The sequence below is a fragment of the Oncorhynchus keta genome, chromosome 32 (genome assembly GCF_023373465.1).
Source record: "Oncorhynchus keta strain PuntledgeMale-10-30-2019 chromosome 32, Oket_V2, whole genome shotgun sequence".
NCBI classification, from domain to species: Eukaryota; Metazoa; Chordata; class Actinopteri; order Salmoniformes; family Salmonidae; genus Oncorhynchus; species Oncorhynchus keta.
Genome location: NC_068452.1, coordinates 24,254,970 through 24,276,374, shown reverse-complemented (window position 1 = coordinate 24,276,374; position 21,405 = coordinate 24,254,970). Strand labels below are relative to the sequence as shown.

General features: G+C 41.2%; 1 protein-coding gene across 1 annotated transcript in view; it reads left to right on the top strand.

The window, feature by feature from the left end:
- The window catches only part of LOC118384529 (protein shisa-9B-like), a 37,239-nt gene extending 16,885 nt beyond the window's left edge, over positions 1–20,354 (top strand). The window contains exons 3-4 of the mRNA XM_035771135.2: positions 5,555–5,713; positions 16,131–20,354. Of these exons, the coding sequence (XP_035627028.2) occupies positions 5,555–5,713; positions 16,131–16,549 (578 nt within the window). The 3' untranslated portion in view covers positions 16,550–20,354. The remainder of the gene's footprint in view (positions 1–5,554; positions 5,714–16,130) is intronic.
- The last annotated feature ends 1,051 nt before the right edge of the window (positions 20,355–21,405 follow it).

Here is a 21,405-nt window from a genome sequence, read left to right as displayed (position 1 = left end):
TTGTGAAAATCAACATCAAATACTGACAAACTGTGCAAAGTATTGAAATCACATTCCTTGCAGTAGGTATATTGGAAGTATGCAAATACTGTATTAGGTTATTTTCTGTACATGCTTATTGAATCTGAAATATTTCAATGCAGCAAAGCAATGCCAAAACAGCTGATGAAACTACAAGCGTGCATCAAATATGATGAAGTATTGCTAATAAATGATACTGTATATGTTATTGGAGGTCTTAGGACTAAACCTTATGCAGACTTTCACTCCCCAATTGTAAATAACCTGTGAATGAGAGTGTCCTTCTCAGTGTACCATCCATCCCTTTGGGGCATCCAGCTCCCAAAATACACTCTTGCATTTTTTATGAGTTCTTGAAAGGTATCTGTGTCTGTAGTGTTGATTCACTTACTCCTGCAACAACCTTTGAGTCTTTAACCTTACAAAAGTTTGAACAAATGTACCACTTTTTGCCAGTGGCAGACAGATGGAAAGTGAATTGAAGTGGGACTCCAGTAATTTAGAAGGAGTCGTGTGTAAAGAGGACCAATGTCTGGCAGATGAAATGGGATTTTATCCATTGTACACAGACAATGGATTGACAGATGTATTACTCCTTAAATTAGCAGCTCAATGCAAAAGTAACAGCTTGTACTTCAGATTTCCAGATTTCCAGAGGTGGGGTCATTTCAGAGAACAATGATTCTTAAAAACCACTCATTGTTTTCACCTAGTCACAGAACCATACCTATAAGCTTCCCTCTATGTCTTTTAATGAGGCAACACGGATCATTTCATGGTCTTTTACAAAGTAATTAGCACAGCACGGAAACATCTATTTGACCGGTGGGAAATTAGCCTCTAATTAGCCTATTTCACTATTATTACATTTTTATTATCATGGAGAGGCTGCACCATGGCATAGTGGACTCTGAACAGCTAAAAGTTTATACTTGTTAAAAAAGTTAGAATATTATACTTGTACCATCTTTTATTTTTCAGTGGGAGAGGAGAGTACAGTAGTCCTTTTGAAGTGGTGCTGACAGTTGTTTCATGTTTGGTTCACGCCTCCTGTCCCTGACCTTATTCTCCCACTGCCCTCCTCCCACTTTTTAACTCTTGCTACACTATCCTCTTTCATATTAATTGGACTCGCTAAGTAAAATAAACATCTTCCCTTATTCTCCATTCAAAAGCATTTTCTCCTCTTTTTAAAGTACATTGTAGTTCTGTGCAATGGTCTCTTCCTCTTTAAACCCTTGTCCTTTTCCACAGAAAACACTGGAACGTTTCAACAATCATCATTCATTCATGCTGGGGTCCCTCCAGACCTCTGTTGAAAGCTCTACTCCCCTGTTGTTCCTGAATCGTCTCCTGTTGGGACCACTGAGCAGCAGGAGGAATATTTTTTCCAGAAGGCAGTGTAGTATTTCAAAAGAATTTCCAAAGTTTCTGATTATCATAGTCAGTAGCCCTCAGGGAACCTTTAGGTCCAAATCTGGTGGGCAAGTTGCTAGAGTAGTATCTATGAACTTTTCCCATTCTTCATATTTATTCCCCTGTGGATAAGCATGAAATTAAACACAAAGGATCAACTTCATAATTTATTTTCAGTAAACAAAAGTTGATTTCGAACTGCAATTTTCTTTGCTGTTGATGCTGTATTTTTCTGGGGATAAATTGAGTTCAAGCTATCCATTCCTACATTTTGGTTCTGAACATCTGAAAGATCATGCAACTTTTCTTATCATGAAACATATTTTTCTTTCCTCTCCAACCAAAATTGATTAGTGCACCTGCTGTTGGCTACAGCTCTCTTGGCCTGGCTGTCAGACTAGTCCGACTAGACATCTTTGCTTACATCGCTGCTGCCTTCAGCCTTTCGGACCTGTAGATCCAGCGATGATTGTGTTCATCATCTGGAGAAAAGAAACCTTCCAGTGGCTGCTGCTGAGTCATGAGCCAGGAAGCATGCGTAACTAAAGCTGGCATATTCATTAAGTAACTGTCTGGGAAAAATAGACTAGAAGAATCCAATCAAACTGCCTGCCAGCCAGGAAGACGAGGAGAACAAAAGCTCTGGTGACATTTCAGCGATAGCTGACATCTCTTCCCTGACGAATGGTCATTGCTACCAAGACCCTGTTTAAAATCAGAACATCTATTTCAGTCCACTTGGCATCAGTCTTTTCACCGTCAGACAGAACCATTTTAGCCTAGATTTGATTTTCTTTTTATCCATTTCTTTCACGGCTCATTGTCCACTGTCCAAAGCAGATGATAGTGTTCAGCTAAATGTGTAAATGCAAATGTATTTAGTATATTAGCTGTGGAGCTAATTAGAATGGAATATTTTGTACTAGTTGCAGCACTGAAAAACAGGGTTCCACATCCACTGACCTCCTTATCAACTAACTAACATGAAACCGAGCAAAATAGGCTCTTTGCTTTTCACACTGTGGTGTGTGTGCCTGATTAGACGTTGCATGGCAACAATAAAATGAGGTATTATAATGCAACAGATCTTACAGATAAGACATTTTATTTGACTTAGTCTGTATTTAATAATTTCAAACATTACAAACATTGATGTTGTCTACTCAGTGATCGTCATGTCTGTATTCTCCCCTCATACAATCAGTGCAGCAGAGAGATGCAGGTGTACAGTAGCATACAGTTAAAACAAGATGTGAGTCCTATTATGCGAACTGCTTGGTAAGATTTGGGGCATAAGTAATGGGGGATTGTATGTCCTTTTCACCTTTTTTTCCTCCCAATCTACTGAAGTGTAAACTTGCCAGAGAAATCTGCTCTCAGAAAATGTTGACTTGTTGACTTGCAAAAGGAGTCGTTTAGTTGTTAATTAAGTGGCCTCAGTGTGCCTCCGCAAATATGCCATCGATCACGGCCAGTTATTATGTGTAACTTACAAGTTGACAGCCTGTTTTGATCATCATGACTAGGGAAAGGAGGGTGGTCACACTGCAGATATGATTGAATTCTGGAATCCTTGTTAAGTATGATATATTGTGATACTATTATACCGCTTTTATCATAGGCACTACTGTATGTTGTTATTGAGGAACCTAGAGCATTGATACTAATTGAGTACTGCGCCTGTGCATTAATGCACGGTGCTTGAACTTGAGTTTGAACGATAAAGTCATGTCAACGTTATCGCTCTTTCAAGTATAATTTATTACTGTTTGTGTCGTAGTAAGAACACAACAATTATATATTAAAAAAGCATTCACACTGGAGTAAATGGTGCCAGTCCTCTACTACTGAACGTTCACATCTGTGAGATGAGTAATGAACTGGAGGTTGTCATCTCTATTTTCTAAAGCAGACGTTTATAGTTCTTCATTTATCTCAGTCTCAAAGGTACAGTCAAGTTAACTCCTTTTCATTTACTCTTTTTAATGGAATACTTGTTCACTATAAATAATAATAGAACAACCTATGTCTTTTGATTAATCATGTACATAGTCTATTGGTAAATAGCCCACCCATTTTCACCTACCTCATCCCCATACTGTTTTTATTTATTTACTTTTCTGCTCTTTTGCACACCAATATCTCTACCTGTACATGACCATCTGATCATTTATCACTCCAGTGTTAATCTGTAATTATTCGCCTACCTCCTCATGCCTTTTGCACACAATGTTTATAGACTCCCCCCTTTTTTTCTACTGTGTTATTGACTTGTTAATTGTTTACTCCATGTGTAACTCTGTGTTGTCTGTTCACACTGCTATGCTTTATCTTGGCCAGGTCGCAGTTGCAAATGAGAACATGTTCTCAACTAGCCTACCTGGTTAAATAAAGGTGAAATAAAAAATAAAATAAAAATCATAATAATAATAAACAGTTGCTTAATATTGCTTCTATATTACTCAGTTACTTATTGATGGTGCTGTGAAAATCAAAACGATTGTAGACTGTAGTCAGATCATTATTTTCCCATTTTCTAACAGATGATATTAACAATTTGTAGTAGCCTTCGAATGAATCCAGACCTTCAAGCAGTGCTGGACCATTCTATTTTACTTGTTGAATATGTGGTCATACATAGGAAGCTATTGTTACTAACAGCATTTCGTGCCATAGGTTCAATCCGCTGCTCAACAGATTGCTTGTACTTTGAAAACTCATTAGTGTTCTCTACATGCCCAAGCAGCAGTTTATGGTCACTTACAATGTCTACTACAATGACTCTACTCTCTCAAGGTCCTGGTATTGTTCCTCACAGTGGGCTGTGGACATCAGTAATGGAAGAGACTTATGTTTACATGTGCAACATGAATACGGATACAACAACAACATGGGCTGAATGGATGTACAGTATTACCTTTACCAATCAAAAACTGCTACAGCCAAACTGGGCGAATGCATTTTATAGAACTCTGCTATTACACACAATATCAATATTGAGCTATTAGTTAACTTTACGTTATTGATATTCTACTGTAGATAGCTACTGTAGTATTGCTAGAGTTATTAAGGTGGCATTCACCGTCCCCCAAACTGACACCTGGCCATGGGTGCAGTCTGCTGTCTTCTGACCTCCTTTGGGTCCTGCGGGGCCAGTTGAAAATGATGCCCACAACATCTGGTTGTTCTGCCATGCCAGCAGGCAGGGGGCCAGTCAATTTGCCATGGTTCCATGCACTTCTCAATTAAGCAGATGTCTGGATGCTGGATGCTAGATTAGTACCATTTTATAAAGAGCAGTCATCACACTCTCTCTCTCCAGCTGAGTCCCCAGGGAGGGCCAACCAGCACAGGGTGCAATGTTACCAAGGATCTGAAGCAATTACCTCTGTCCATTCTTATCCATCTGTCAAATTGATTTCGATCATGCCTATTGAGAGACATATCAGCTGGGGGCTGAGCTACGCTGCTGTTGGTTTTGGCTGAGGCTTGTTTGGAGGAAACCAAAGAGATTCGATTGGGAGAGGATTAGCACAGTGAGCTGGCTAGAGGGGCCATCTAGCTTGGAGCGATGGATGGTTAATGATTTGTATCCCAGGGCTAACATGAAGAGACTATAACAATTGTGTTGGCAGGTCAATGAGATTGTGTAAGCTGCCTACATGGGGTCTAGCAGGTCTCGACTTCCACAGCTTTCCTGGGAGACACCAGATCTTACATCTCACCACTGACAGGAAGGAAGAATCACTGATTTCAAAAATACTGCTGATATGTCACGTCCTGACCTTAGTTCCTTTTTTTATGTCTCTGTTTTAGTTTGGTCAGGGTGTGAGTTGGGGTGGGCATTCTATATTATGTATTCTAGGTTTTGTAGTAAGTCCGAAGCACTGTGTGACCCTGATTTAGCCCACTGCAGTAAAATGTAAAGAATATTACCTCACTTAAGTGGGAAAACAATACAACAGTGCACAATCGAATTTACTCACTTCTAAATACATTGTAGCATTTATATGGGCCCATAATCTCAATCACTCAGATGGAACATCAATATTTAATTACATTTTTTACTTTTTCTGCCAAACTGACACCTGCCATCTTTCTCTTTCTCTCCCTACAGAGGCTAACCAGATGAACAGTGTGGGTCCAGGATCATCACTAATGCCAGGCTTAGGGTCTCCTCCCCACCCCTACCCTTCCCTGGGACAGATCACTAGCCCCTATGAGCAACAGCAACCTGGGAAAGAGCTCAATAAGTATGCCTCCCTCAAGGCTGTCGGTAAGAGACACAGTTATTGTTCATTCTAAGATATGCGGATATGGGAATACAGGAATAAGCGGCGAGCTGCTTCTCTGATTAACTTCACAATCAAAATAGCTAATCAGATTTCATCAGCTAATCAAAAGGGGTAATATATAATTTCAAATCGAACTAAATGCATATATTTAACAGAACAATATAAGTACCAGTCAAAAGTTCAGAGACACCTACTGATTTCTGGATTTTTCTTTATTTTTACTATTTTCTATATTGTAGAATATTGAAGACATCAAAACTAGGAAGCTACACATATTTTTTAAATATATTTTTTTTACCTTTATTTAACTAGGCAAGTCAGTTAAGAACAAATTCTTATTTTCAATGACGGCCTAGGAACAGTGGTTTAACTGCCTGTTCAGGGGCAGAACGACAGATTTGTACCTTGTCAGCTCAGGGGTTTGAACTTGCAACCTTCCGGTTACGAGTCCAACACTCTAACCACTAGGCTACCCTGCCACCCCAATGTGGAGTCATGTAGTAACCAAAAAGGTTTTCAACAAATCAAAATATATTTTATATTTGAGATTCTTCAAAGTAGCCACCCTTTGCCTTGATGACAGTTTTTCACACTCTTGGCATTCTCTCAACCAGCTTATGAGGTAGTCACCTGGAATGCATTTCAATTAACATGTGTGACTTTGTTTAAAGTTAATTTGTGGAATTTCTGTCCTTCTTAATGCGTTTGAGCCAGTCAGTTGTGTTGTAACAAGGTAGGGGTGGTATACAGATGATAGCCCTATTGGTAAAATACCATATTATGGCAAGAACAGCTCAAGTAAACAAAGAGAAATGACAGTCCATCATTACTTTAAGACATGAAGGTAAGTCAATCCAGAAAATGTCAACAACTTTGAAAGTTCCTTTGCAGTCGCAAAAACCATCAAGTGGCATGATGAAACTGGCTCTCACGTGGACCGCCACAGGAAAGGAAGACTCAGAGTTACCTCTGTTGCAGAGCATAAGTTTATTAGACTTAACTGCACCTCAGATTGCAGCCCAAATAAATGCTTCACAGAGTTCAAGTAACAGACACATCTTAACATCAACTGTTCAGAGGAGACCGTGTGAATCAGGACTTCATGCTCAAATTGCTGTAAAGGAACCACTACTAAAGGACACCAATAAGAAGAAAATCATATCTTGGGCCAAGAAACATTAGACCAGTGGAAAACTGTCTTTTGGTCTGATGAGTCCAAATTTGAGAGTTTTGGTTCCAACCGCCATGTCTTTGTAAGAGTAGGGTAGGTGATGATCTCCACCGTGAAGCCTGGAGGAGGAGGTGTGATGGTGTGGGGTGCTTTGCTGGTGACATTGTCTGTGATTTATAAAAAAAATTCAAGGCACGCTTAGCCAGCATGGCTACCACAGAATTTGGCAGCGATACGCCATCCCATCTGGTTTGCACTTAGTGGGACTATCATTTGTTTTTCAACAGGACAATGACCCAAAACAGACCTCCAGCTGTGTAAGGGCTATTTGACCAAGGAGCGTGATGGAGTGTTGCATCAGATGACCTGGCCTCCACAATCACCCGACCTCAACCCAATTTAGACGGTTTGGGACCTTGGACCGCAGAGTGAAGGAAAAGAAGACTCAGCATATATGGAAACTTCTTCAAGACTGTTGGAAAAGCATTTATTATGAAGCTGGTTGAGAAAATGCCAAGAGTTTTTAAAGCTGTCATCAAGGCAAAGGGTGGATACTTTGAAGAATCTAAAATCTAACATATATTTGGATTTGTTTAACAATTTTCAAATCAAATCCAATTGTATTTGTCACATGCGCCGAATACAACACGTATTGGATTTATCGGTCACCTTACAGTGAATTTTATATTTTATTTTATTTATCTCACCTTTATTTAACCAGGTAGGCAAGTTGAGAACAAGTTCTCATTTACAATTGCGACCTGGCCAAGATAAAGCAAAGCAGTTCGACATATACAACAACACAGAGTTACAAATGGAGTAAAACAAACATACAGTCAATAATACAGTAGAAAAATAAGTCTATAAACAATGTGAGCAAGTAAGGTGAGATAAGGGAGGTAAAGGCAATAAATAGGCCATGGTGGTGAAGTAAATACAATATAGCAAGTAAAACACTGGAATGGTAGATTTGCAGTGGAAGAATGTGCAGAGTAGAGATAAAATAATAATGGGGTGTAAAGGAGCAAAATAAATACAGTAGGGGGAGAGGTAGTTGTTTGGGCTAAATTATAGATGGGCTATGTACAGGTGCAGTAATCTGTGAGCTGCTCTAACAGCTGGTGCTTAAAGCTAGTGAGGGAGATAAGTGTCTCCAGTTTCAGATATTTTTGTAGTTCGTTCCAGTCATTGGCAGCAGAGAACTGGAAGGAGAGGCGGCCATTGGAAGAATTGGTTTTGGGGGTGACCAGAGAAATATACCTGCTGGAGCACGTGCTACAGGTGGGTGCTGCTATGGTGACCAGTGAGCTGTGATAAGGGGGGACTTTACCTAGCAGGGTCTTGTAGATGACCTGGAGCCAGTGCGTTTGGCGACGAGTATGAAGCGAGGGCATTTAGTTTTACTTGTATTTAAGAGCAATTGGAGGCCCCAGAAGGAGAGTTGTATGGCATTGAAGCTCATCTGGAGGGTTGTTAACACAGTGTCCAAAGAAGGGCCAGAGGTATACAGAATGGTGTCGTCTGTGTAGAGGTGGATCAGAGACTCACCAGCAGCAAGAGCGACATCATTGATGTATACAGAGAAGAGAGTCTGTCCAAGAATTGATCCCTGTGGCACCCCCATAGAGACTGCCAGAGGCCCGGACAACAGGCCCTCCGATTTGACACACTGAACTCTATCAGAGAAGTAGTTGGTGAACCAGGCGAGGCAATCATTTGAGAAACCAAGGCTATCGAGTCTGCCGATGAGGATGTGGTGATTGACAGAGTCGAAAGCCTTGGCCAGGTCAATGAATATGGCCGCACAGTATTGTTTTTTTATCAGTGGTGGTTAAGATATTGTTTAGGAACTTGAGAGTGGCTGAGGTGCACCCATGACCAGCTCTGAAACCAGATTACATAGCGGAGAAGGTATGGTGGGATTCGAAATGGTCGGTAATCTGTTTGTTGACTTGGCTTTCGAAGACCTTAGAAAGGCAGGGTAGGATAGTTATAGGTCAAGAGTGTCCCCCCTTTGCAGAGGGGGATGACCGCAGCTGCATTCCAATCTTTGGGAATCTCAGACGACATGAAAGAGAGGTTGAACAGGCTAGTAATAGGGGTTGCAACAATTTCGGCAGATAGTTTTAGAAAGAAAGGGTCCAGATTGTCTAGCCCGGCTGATTTGTAGGGGTCCAGATTTTGCAGCTCTTTCAGAACATCAGCTGACTGGATTTGGGAGAAGGAGAAATGGGGAAGGCTTGGGCGAGTTGCTGTGGGCGGTGCAGTGCTGTTGACCGGGGTAGGGGTAGCCAGGTGGAAAGCATGGCCAGCCGTAGAAAAATCTTATTGAAATTCTCAATTATAGTGGATTTATCGGTGGTGACAGTGTTTCCTATCCTCAGTGCAGTGGGCAGCTGGGAGGAGGTGTTCTTATTCTCCATGGACTTTACAGTGTCCCAGAACTTTTTTGAGTTTGTGTTGCAGGAAGAAAATTTCTGCTTGAAAAAGCTAGCCTTGGCTTTTCTAACTGCCTGTGTATATTGGTGTCTAGCTTCACTGAAAAGTTGCATATCACAGGGGCTGTTCGATGCTAATGCAGAATGCCATAGGATGTTTTTGTGTTGGTTAAGGGCAGTCAGGTCTGGAGAGAACCAAGGGCTATATCTGTTCCTGGTTCTCAATTTCTTGAATGGGGCATACTTAAGATGGTGAGGAAGGCATTTCTTTTTAAATAACCGGGCATCCTCTACTGACGGGATGAGAACAATATCCTTCCAGGATACCCCGGCCAGGTCGATTAGAAAGGCCTGCTCACTGAAGTGTTTCAGGGAGTGTTTGATAGTGATGAGTGGAGGTCGTTTGACCTCTGACCCATTACGGATGCAGGCAATGAGGCAGTGATCGCTGAGATATTGGTTGAAAACAGCATAGGTGTATTTAGAAGGCAAGTTGGTTAGGATGATATCTATGAGGATGCCCGTGTTTACGGTTTTGGGGTGGTACCTGGTAGGTTCATTGATAAAGCTTAGATTGTAGGATGGCTGGGGTGTTAAGCATGTTCCAGTTTAGGTCACCTAGCAGCACGAGCTCTGAAGATAGATGGGGGGCAATCAGTTCACATATGGTGTCCAGAGCACAGCTGGGGCCAGAGGGTGGTCTATAGCAGGCGGCAACGGTGAGAGACTTGTTTTTAGAGAGGTGGATTTTTAAAAGTAGAAGTTCAAATTGTTTGGATACAGATCTGGATAGTAGGACAGAACTCTGCATGCTATCTTTGCAGTAGATTGCAACACCGCCCACTTTGGCCGTTCTATCTTGTCTGAAAATGTTGTAGTTAGGGATGGAGATTTCACAATTTTTGGTTGTCTTCCTAAGCCAGGATTCAGACACGGCTAGAACATCCGGGTTGGCAGAGTGTGCTAAAGCAGTGAATAAAACAAACTTGAGGAGGCTTCTAATGGTAACATGCAAGAAACCAAGGCTATTACGGTTACAGAAGTCATCAAAAGAGAGCGCCTGGGGAATAGGAGTGGAGCTAGGCACTGCAGGGCCTGGATTCACCTCTATATCACCAGAGGAACAGAGGAGGAGTAGGATAAGGGTACGGCTAAAAACTATGAGAATTGGTTGTTTAGAACGTCCGGAACAGAGAGTATAAGGAGCAGGTTTCTGGGGGCGATAAAATAGCTTCAAGGTATAATGTACAATCCTCCCGGGTGGCGCAGTGGTTAAGGGCGCTGTACTGCTGCGCCAGCGGTGCCACCGGAGACTCTGGGTTCGCGCCCAGGCTCTGTCGTAACCGGCCGTGACCGGGAGGTCCGTGGGGCGACGCACAATTGGCCTAGCGTCATCCGGGTTAGGGCGGGTTTGGCCGGTAGGGAAATCCTTGTCTCATCGCGCACCAGCAACTCCTGTGGTGGGCCGGGCGCAGTGCGCGCTAACCAAGGTTGCCAGGTGCACGGTGTTTCCTCCGACACATTGGTGCGGCTGGCTTCCGGGTTGGATGGTGCTGTGTTAAGAAGCAGTGCGGCTTGGTTGGGTTGTGTATCGGAGGACGCATGACTTTCAACCTTCGTCTCTCCCGAGCCTGTAAGGGAGTTGTAGCGATGAGACAAGATAGTAGCTACTAAACAATTGGATACCACAAAATTGGGGAGAAAATAAGGGCTAAAATAAAAAAAATAAAAAACAAAACAGACAAAGGTATGGTAGGATGTAAATACAGTGGAGGTAAACCTAGGTATTGAGTGATGATGAGAGAGATATTGTCTCTAGAAACATCATTGAATCCAGGTGATGTCATCTCATGTGTGGGTGGTGGAACTGAAAGGTTGGATAAGGTATAACGAGCAGGGCTAGAGGCTCTACAGTGAAATAAGCCAATAAACACTAACCAGAACAGCAATGGACAAGGCATATTGACATTAAGGAGAGGCATGCTTAGTCGAGTGATCATAAGGATCCAGTGAGTAGTGAGGTTGGTTGGGGTCACGGCGATTCAGACAGCTAGCCGGTCCATCGGTAGCAAGATAGCATAGGATGGAGGTCTGTTTTTAGCCACCTCGTGCGTTTCCGTCGGTAGATTAGTGGGGTTCCGTGTGGTAGAGGGGGATCAATCCAATTGGCAAAATAGATATAGTTATAGTGACCCAAGAAAAATGGTCCGATAGACCGATAAGACAGCTAACGATTAGCGGGCCGCAGATGGGCGTTCAGGTAACGTCACGACGGAGGGGCCAGTTTGCTTAAAAACAAACAAAATAGCACGTTTGGTTAAGAGCCAATAAAAAGGCAGCCATCCTCCCCTGTGCCATTCTTATTTTTTTGGTTACTACATGATTCCATATGTGTTATTTCATAGTTTTGATGAATTTACTAATATTCTACAATGTAGAAAATAGTACAAATAAAGAAAACCCTTGAATGAATAGGTGTCCAAACTGTTACTGCACATGCCATGCAATATCAATATCAATCATTCATACGTACGTATAGCATGTGAGAAAGGGAAAGAAACCATTCCACTGAAATGGATGGGAATGGTACAGTATTTATTTGGCCATCTGTTAAATTGAAGGCATCTCTTCTTATAAAAGAGGACGCGAGAATTGGAATATTAGCCGAGATCACAAATGAGCATACGCCTCTGAAGTGTCAAATTTCCATGTAATCACACTCAAATGACATGATTAAATGTGGGCTAATTAACACAATGGAGATCTCGAATGACGAACAAAAACACCAAGCAGCTAGTGTAGATATGTTCTGCTGCCTGCTGTAATTATCAGTTAGCCTGGTCTCCGTCTCCATCCTAGCATGCTGTATGGTTACTTACTGAGAGACACTATGTTTATGTGACACTTTGCGTTTAAAGAAAAAACCCAAAGAAAGAGAGGCTCTCAACAAAAATATTTACACTGTGTAAACGGTTAATTTCAGATTAGACAGGATAACAGATGTAGAATTTTTCCTTTCAGAAAGGGAGGAAAATAGCCTAGCTTTTAGGAAAATTACTGTAATTGATTTGTCTTTCAAATTTCATGTCTCAAGGCTATCCATAGTTTTGCCTTTGTTGCACTTTAGGCGCCAATGAAAACCATAAATAAAAAAACCGTTCTATATCACCTATAGTTTTGCTGCTGCACATCATATATGAAGAACCCTGTGAAATGTTGGACAGTCAATGTTACAGTACCTAAATCAGCTATTGAAGATCTACATTGAGAGTCAGCTCTTATTGACCACAGAACCAATATTAGGATCAAGAAACCATGTCTCTTCAATTATCCTTCAACAATATATTGTAAAATTCATTTTCTATAACATTTTGAGAGGGCAAGTATAATAAATGAAACATCCCAACTTGACCCATTATTTAGTGCAATGTGTCTTATGCCTCACCTCTAAATTCCCTGAGTGCTAAATCCAAGGTTTGGGAAATGATAAACCAAAATCTAGCAATTAATTATTCTCTCCCGCTGTCCACCCAGTGATTTTTTAAGGTCACAGAACTGGATTTCTCACAGACGTTTACAATCTGAACTGGCTAATTTATAAAGGAGCGGGAGCCCCATCGGGGAGTGGTCTGAATATATTTTGGATCTGCCTTCCGCTCTTCTGCCTGTAAACACTAGGCTAATTATTTCTCATGCCATTCTCCAAAAAGCTGTAATTATAACTGAGATTAACATGACAATTCTGCAAGCAGCCTTCTCTTTGATGCATTCATTTAGGATACAAGTCCACATGAAGATCTCTGCATTTTCAGTATTGTGTGTATGCCATAGACAGTGAATTAGATTGGGATTCTAATTTATATATGGCTGTCATGTGTCAGGGGATATTGCTGATTTCCTCGTCATGTAGTTATGTCAGAGACATTCCCTGTTATATTCGCCTCTCCATTTGAAGCAAAATGTCATGGTGCTGAACTAATGCCTGAAATTTAGAAAAAGGCTCACAGGAAAGCAATGTCTAAGCATGTTGACTTTATCTCTAAGGTTTTTTTTTTACACTGATTGATGCTCAAACAGTCAGTCGTTTTCTCCATAGACCAATAGGAGAAACAGGAAAGTGAGCTAGCAGAGCTGATAAACGCTCTGATTAATAAACCAGAGAGACAGGCATCAGAAACCAGCTCTGCTTCTGATGGGGAATTAAAATAAGTGAAGGAGACATATTTGATAGCGTTTATCACCCTAATTAAACAGGGTTCTCTTTATGGATTCTGCCTGATTCAACTAAAGGAACTTCAAAGCCCTTTGCCATAAATGGGTCTGGATGAGATTGCAGCCGTCAGAGTTGCAGAGGCACAATCCCACAGAGGATGATGTGGCGGCGGGCATGTGGAACATTCACCAGATTCTCTCTGTGACATCATAGACAATCAGATGAAACCTCTCTGATGGCTGCTAATCTAGTGAAGAGGTGTCAAGCTGCAGATTGATCATTACGGGATATGAAGACTGGGGGGAAACGCACTCTACCATTCAAAAGTTTGGGGTCACTCAGAAATGTCCTTGTTTTTGAAATAAAAGCACATTTTTTGTCCATTAAAATAACATCATATCGATCAGAAATACAGTGTAGACATTGTTAATGTTGTAAATGACTATTGTAGCTGGAAGCGGGCAGATCTTTTATGGAATATCTACATAGGTGTACAGAGGCCTATTATCAGCAACCATCCCTCCTGTGTTCCAATGGCACGTTGTGTTAGCTAATCCAAGTATATTATTTTAAAAGGCTAATTGATCATTAAATAGTACCCACAAAACACCAATCTCAGGTTCAACAGTGAAGAGGCGACTCCGGGATGCTGGCCTTATAGACAGAGTTGCAAAGAAAAAGCCATATCTCAGACTGGCCTATAAAAATAAAAGATTAAGATCGGCAAAAGAACATAGACACTGGACAGAGGAACTCTGCCTAGAAGGCCAGCATCCAGGGGTCGCCTCTTCACTGTTGACGTTGAGACTGGTGTTTTGCGGGTACTATTTAATGAAGCTCCCAGTTGAGAACTTGTGAGGCGTCTGTTTCTCAAACTAGACACTCTACTGTACTTGTCCTCTTGCTCAGTGGTGCCCCGGGGTATCCCACTCCTCTTTCAATTCTGGTTAGACCAGTTTGCTCTGTTCTGTGAAGGGAGTAGTACACAGCGTTGTACGAGATCTTCAGTTTCTTGGCAATTTCTCGCATGGGATAGCCTTCATTTCTCAGAACAAGAATAGACAGACGAGTTTCAGAAGAAAGTTTTTTGTTTCTGGCCATTTTGAGCCTGTGATCGAACCCACAAATGCTGATGCTCCAGATACTCAACTAGTCTAAAAACGGCAGTTTTATTGGTTCTTTAATCAGGACAACAGTTTTCAGCTGTGCTAACATAATTGCAAAAGGGGTTTCTAATGATCAATTAGCCTTATAAAATGATAAACTTGGATTAGCTAACACACTTGGGTTAGCTACTCCCATGCAGATATTCCATAAAAAATCTGCCCGCTTCCAGCTACAATAGCCATTTAAAACATTAACAATGTCTACACTGTATTTCTGATCAATTTGATGTTATTTTAACAAGGACATTTCTAAGTGACCCCAAACTTTTGAACGGTAGTGTATCTAATGAGAGCTGCCCGGTGACTAGGGGATGGGAGGGAGAACAGAGGAATGAGTGCCGGTGGGGAAACTTATCAAACTGTTTGAGTTGAGTCTATGTGAACCAATGTCGTCCCCTCCCTCCTCTCTGATTCTCTGATATGTATTAAGCAGTGGGCCATTGATGTGTATGCTATGAAAGCACTTTGTTCAGAGGGAGCTCTGTACTGCTCCTCTCTTGTTTGAGACGAGTCTCACTCTAATGTGGCGGTGTCTGAAACAGAAAATTGAGGCTGAGGCCGTCTGCCTCTGCCTCCGCCCCGTCCGGGGTATCATAACAGATTAAAGGTCAACGGCGGGACATTTAATTAGAAAGTCTGAAATGTCACACAGGGAAATGACTAATGCTGTAGAGTATGGTGTTGCTCCACAATTAGTGAGGGGATAATGTTTTCAGAACAGGTCTGCACCAGACTGGACATGTCAAATGACACCATGTAACAATGTCAGTGGCTGTTATGGGCAAATTATGTCCGATAGTTAGATGATATATTATACACATAGCATAAAATATACTATAGCAATCAAGTAAGCATTCCAGAATACTCAGGGACATATTCATTTGCATATTACAATACAACTGTGCACACAACCAGCATTGAAAAGAGCAAACTCTCCAACCAATCTGGAGGGGGTTGTTTACTATTAGCTAAAGCTGCATGTTTCCAGATGATAATGGCAATGTTGAGAAAATCATTTACATTTATATTCGAATGGGTTGATGATATACAGTCCATATCAACAACATTCAACACCGCTCAGGCAAAATGTATTATTCACCTCGGTATCCTTTAAAAAACCTTTAGCTACCATTTTCTCAACTGTTCTTCACCCCACATGCCAATATGTAATCTACCCCAGTTTAGGGTTAATATGGCATTACTATTGCATTTACATAAATATAGATTTGGAAACAGTCCAAAATCCTCAAATACTTCAATATCTCAACTAATCTAAATAAATCTCACCAAAGCAAAGACCGGAACATTTGCTATTGCCTGTGCATGACATTAACAAAATGGCTGTCATTCAAATATTTTTTAATGTATGTTTTTTTTTGCTCTTGTGTATGTGTGTATGTCTGTTTCCAGCGGAGAAGGTTAATGACAACTTCTACACCAACCGGCGGCACATGGTAGAGATGGCAGCCAAGGGCAGTCTCCCTATGCACCCGATGCATCGCATAGAGCAGGAGCCCAGCAACCCCTACAGCCCTCCCTTACAGCCTTCCCTAAAGCAGAACGGACACAAGTCCAAAAGCACCAAGGGCCACAGCAGCCACAGCAGCAGCTCCCACACCCTGGCCTATGGCTCCAATACAATCACTAACCCGGGGATGCAGAAGAACTGGGACGGCTCAGAGACGGTGGGCCGCCGGCAGAGCCACGGCACTAAGAAACACTGCACCATAGAGCAGGTGAACGAGATGCACAGCACCTCGCGCAGCCAGCACTACATGCCTCCGCAGCCCTACTTTGTCAGCAACAGCAAGACAGAAGTGACTGTCTGATCTGAGAACCCACCCCACCACCATAACCACTATAACCCCAGCTGTAAGAAAGAGAGATCGAGAGAGAGAGCGAGAGAGAGAGAGAGAGAGAGAGAGAGAGAGAGAGAGAGAGAGAGAGAGAGAGAGAGAGAGAGAGGCTGAAGTAGGACAGCAGTCAATGATTGAGTGCACCTCTCTATGGGTGCTGTGTGTCTACTAATGCGTGTGGCTGACTGTGCATGTGACAGGCATGTGTGGGACTCCTGCCAGTCGGAGGAGAGTGACCGGAACAACATACTCCAAATCTCCAAGTTTTCGGTCATCACTGTATTGATGATTATATTGCAACTAATACAAACAAATCATATACTGCAAGTCAGACTAACATCAGTGAGCAGAGCATAGTAATGATTGACCTCCGATGGACAGATTAGCCAGGATGAGTCTGGAGCCATGCAGCGGTGGAAGAGACTGGAACTGGACAAAAGCCCAGTGGCATTAGACTTTTCCTATTGTCAGTATAAACTGAGATCTCAAAGGGCCTGAAAATGTGTATCATCTCATGTAGTTTCCACTGACTCCGCCTTGGATAAGCCAGTGGGTTTGAACTAGACGCAGTGGAGCAGATGAGTGGAGCAGCCGATAGTAAAGGGATACATTGTTCTCCTCAACATTGATTGACATTTCCTCAGATGTTGTGTAGTGTATATACTGTGCGGGGACTTGTTGGTAATGCTCAAGCTCGGGAACCTCAGGCTCATGATTACATCTATAGGGAAACAGTAACCATTTCAGATATGGACTGTATATTCTCCTTCAGAAACTACAGAGCATGAGGTGGATGAGACTGCACCAAACCAGTTCTGTAGCCACAACGTTACACACACCCTACTCTGCTCTCTCTGGTGTTAGGGCTGTGCCTTTCTCTGAGGAAACTATGAAATACTGTTCAAATCAAAGAGCTCGTCTTATAAACCACTGCATAAGTTGTGGAATTTATTTAAATGTCTTCATCTTGCAAACAGGTCCACAGCTGTCAGTTGAAAACGGTGAGTTGCATCTATCACTTAAACATTCTTTATTTCTGTTTCCATTCGACAATGCATTGTGTGTGTGTTTACCTTGGTACCTTAGAACAATGATAGAGAAAACACAGAAGGAATTGTGTCCTTTCCATACATGCAACATCACTGCCAATAAATGAGTGAATATATTGCCTATAATTCCAAAATTGATTAGTATGGGATTAATATTGTGCAGTGGTACCTGTTTCTCACCCACCTCCATCAATACTACCAAATCTTTACATGGCCTAGAGCCAGGCCCCAAGCTCAGACTGTTGTGGCAGTAGAAAACTACTGAGGGCTCCTTTACGGCTACCCAGAGAGTTGATAAAGGGTTGTGGATGTTCCTGAAACAGCCATGAAAGGTAAAGCCTGGGTAAATAGAGTGGATGGATTTCATTTAGTATAAGATCAACCCCTGGATTAAGACAGACAAGGTCCTCTGAAATCACCATGAGTTGATGTCATTGCATGCACAAATCAAACTTTAACTATATGTAAAATAGAAATTGCAATACATTATGTACTAATTATTGACTAAAAAAAGTATTATTTGTTTCTTATTTTTCTTATTATTATTTAAAAAAGAAAATCTAAATTTTCATCAACTTTATAAGATATACACATAAAAATAAAATGTGTTCATTTTGAATATCGGGAGTAGCCTACTAAAACATCTGAGAGTACGCATGTACAAACACACAGGTCAAGATGTGCCTGTCTTTTCCATTGGGCTCGTTGTGCGTCATCAGATGAAAAATAGTACATTTTTCTCCCAACACTCCATTCTTGGGAGCCCACACGAGCAACACAGTGCATTAGCATGCCACACTTACCAAAAAAAAGCGTTTTAAATAAAGGGCTTCTGATGCAATTTGCCATGTGTTGCGTTTGTCACTGCCCACTGATTCAAGAGCAGCCCACACTTTGTCTGTATGTCTTAATCATGTCTCTCAACTTTCCATGGCTTTCCACTGTCCATTTGTCTGTCTACTAGTGACAAAGTGGCTCTAATGGCTGGAGGAGTGACAGCCAGCAGCTTGACGCTCATTCTCTTACTCACCACATGAGATCTGGTCAGAATAGACATGAGTCACAATCCCTGCTCTTAGAATTTTGGAAAGCATTAGAGGTGGACAAAAAGTGTTTATTTTGTGGTTGGTATAGTATGAAAAAACACAAGTCGACATTTTTGGATTAGACTAAGGGAACAATCCTCAATACTGATTTGCTAAGGCCTACTATACAATACTGATTTGCTAAGGCCTACTATACAATACTGATTTGCTAAGGCCTACTATACAATAAGTGCTTGTATTTTTAACCACATTTGAACCAGATATGTATTGTATAGTCAGGCACACAACTATATGTTTTGAGTGTGTTATCACATTGTCAGTGAAACGTAATGCACCAATACTATAGATTGCTGCTATATGCTAACAACCAAGGCACCATCTCCCATTTCTCATAATGAATATGTTCAAACCTTTATTTTGCTGTTGCTTGACGTAACTCACAGTCACACAAACTGCAACACGTTGTATTGTTGTTTCATCACACAAGCCACTTGTATGGAGAATTGTCTAGACTAGACTCGTCATATGTGCCGTTTTTGGCATATATGCAACGCATATCAGTTCAACATTTGCACCAATAAGACAGAAGACTTCAGAATACCAAATGTGTGTGAAGTGATGCAAAAAAAAGGTACACATGTATGTATTTGGGTATGACATTTGTCTATACAAAACAATGTCCGACAATAAAAATGGCAAGGAAAAGTACTGCAAATTTGCATTGACTGCAAAAGGGCTGATTCTTTAGGTCATAAATATAGAGACATATTTAGTATGGCTGTCCAGTACATAGTTAAGGTGATGTTTTGGTAGGGCCATAGAATAAGTCTGTGCCTTGTGTCCAAATTAAATGTGCACCTGATTTAATTGTCCAAATACTGACTGGTCTATGAACATATTGATGCATAATATTATACTGTATAGCATGATATGAAATCACTGTTCCACTTCAGAGGACCCTCTCAATAACAATATCATATCCAACAAGAGTTCATTTTTTAAAACTATAATCACCAGATAATGTGTCTGGTTTCTCAGTGTTAAAACATGTGCAGAAGTCCACAGCTCCATTGATTGTAGATAGAGTGCACCTATTATACTGTATGCATCCACAGTGCATTGAAGATATTTTGTCATAATTTTAGTCATGGAGGGAACCTACAGTAACACTTGTATGTGTAGTAGTGAAGTATAACTCCCTCACTCAAATAGCTTCCAGTGATATAATAGCATAAAACATGTACATGACGTGTAGATTGACGTTCTAGCTGACTGGTCATCATGGTCTGTAATGGCATACTGTAAAGTAATAACACAATGGCCATTGACTCTAAATCATGTCCTATGAAATTATGTAACTATTTCCATTCAAACTTTGCTCATTTCTCAATCTAAATAAAAAACATTATTTACCTAATCTGCATTGAACTAAATTGTGCCCCTGGCTGAGGCTGAATTGCATTCATGATGCAGCTAGTGGTCTTGGTTCCACCCTTTAGGAGTGGGAAGGCGATGGTGCTCTTTGTCAGTGGATCATGTTATTCGTGAAGCACAACTTATTTTGTATTCTAACAAAATGAAATATTACTTGTCATAAATGTATGTGCAAGTTGGGAAGAGGAAACTGCATTGTATTCTACACATCTAAAATCATATTTACAATAAATCTGTTTCTTCTCAAGATTTTTGTGGTGAGGTACAGTATATCCATGGTTGCATTATTTGAATGTTGCATTTCTCTTGATCTTACTATGATTAGGCTTTAGCTTAGATGGCTAACACTTAGAACCCAATCGGTCATTCAACCAGTTAACGTTTCTGGAGAACATACAGGAGGCTGCATAGATCATTGTAAACTTGCAGAAATTCCTTTGAACAGCTTCCACTTGCAGCCAATCAGTGTAGACTGATTGTGTTCCCATGCATTCAACTTAGCTAATAAAACCCCAGGCGCCACGCCTTGTTCCATGTAGTGAGAGTTAACCTGGCTGTCTAGCGTGATCATTTAGCAGCCCTGTTAGCTCATCTACCAGCAGGAGAAGAGCCCTGACTTTCTCTTCATGTTGAGATGGCTCTTCATTAAAGCCCAATCTGTCCCTGGACGTTTTTATTAACACACAAAACTCTGCTGACCTTTCTATGGAGATGGTTCTCCCTCGACACCATCCAGCAGCAGCGAGGCGATGGTGTCAGCGCCACATTAAATGTTTGCTCAAACAGAAGGTCTTTACAGGTACTTTAGAGGTACTATTAGGACACTCAGCTTCATTCTTTTCCATCTTCAAATTGGCCATTGAGTGGGGTAAGTTTAGAATTGTTTTTCTTCTACCGATTTTAACCCAGTTTATCTAGCTAATCAGATTAAATTGGACTTTTTACAATAAAGTTATTTGGAGTGAAGTTTAGATTTTTTAAAAATGTTCTAAGATAGTGAGCAACATTTTGAGACGTTTAACTGATGATTTCCAAAACAGTTGCAGACTTAACTCCCCTGACTGAGTCATTACCATTGGCTAAAACTGTAGGAGCCTCTTAAATTCTCCACCATCCAGCCAGTCGTATAGGAGATTAGCCAATATTGACGTGCTGACAGCAGTCTTATTACAGATGGAGATGGCAGCTGTTGAAGTGCCTATGTCACTCTCATGTGAAGTGGTCAGTACGAGCTCATCTCCTGCTTCAGCTTGGATAAATATAGAACTAGAATCGTTCCTGTGGCTCCCAGCAGACAATG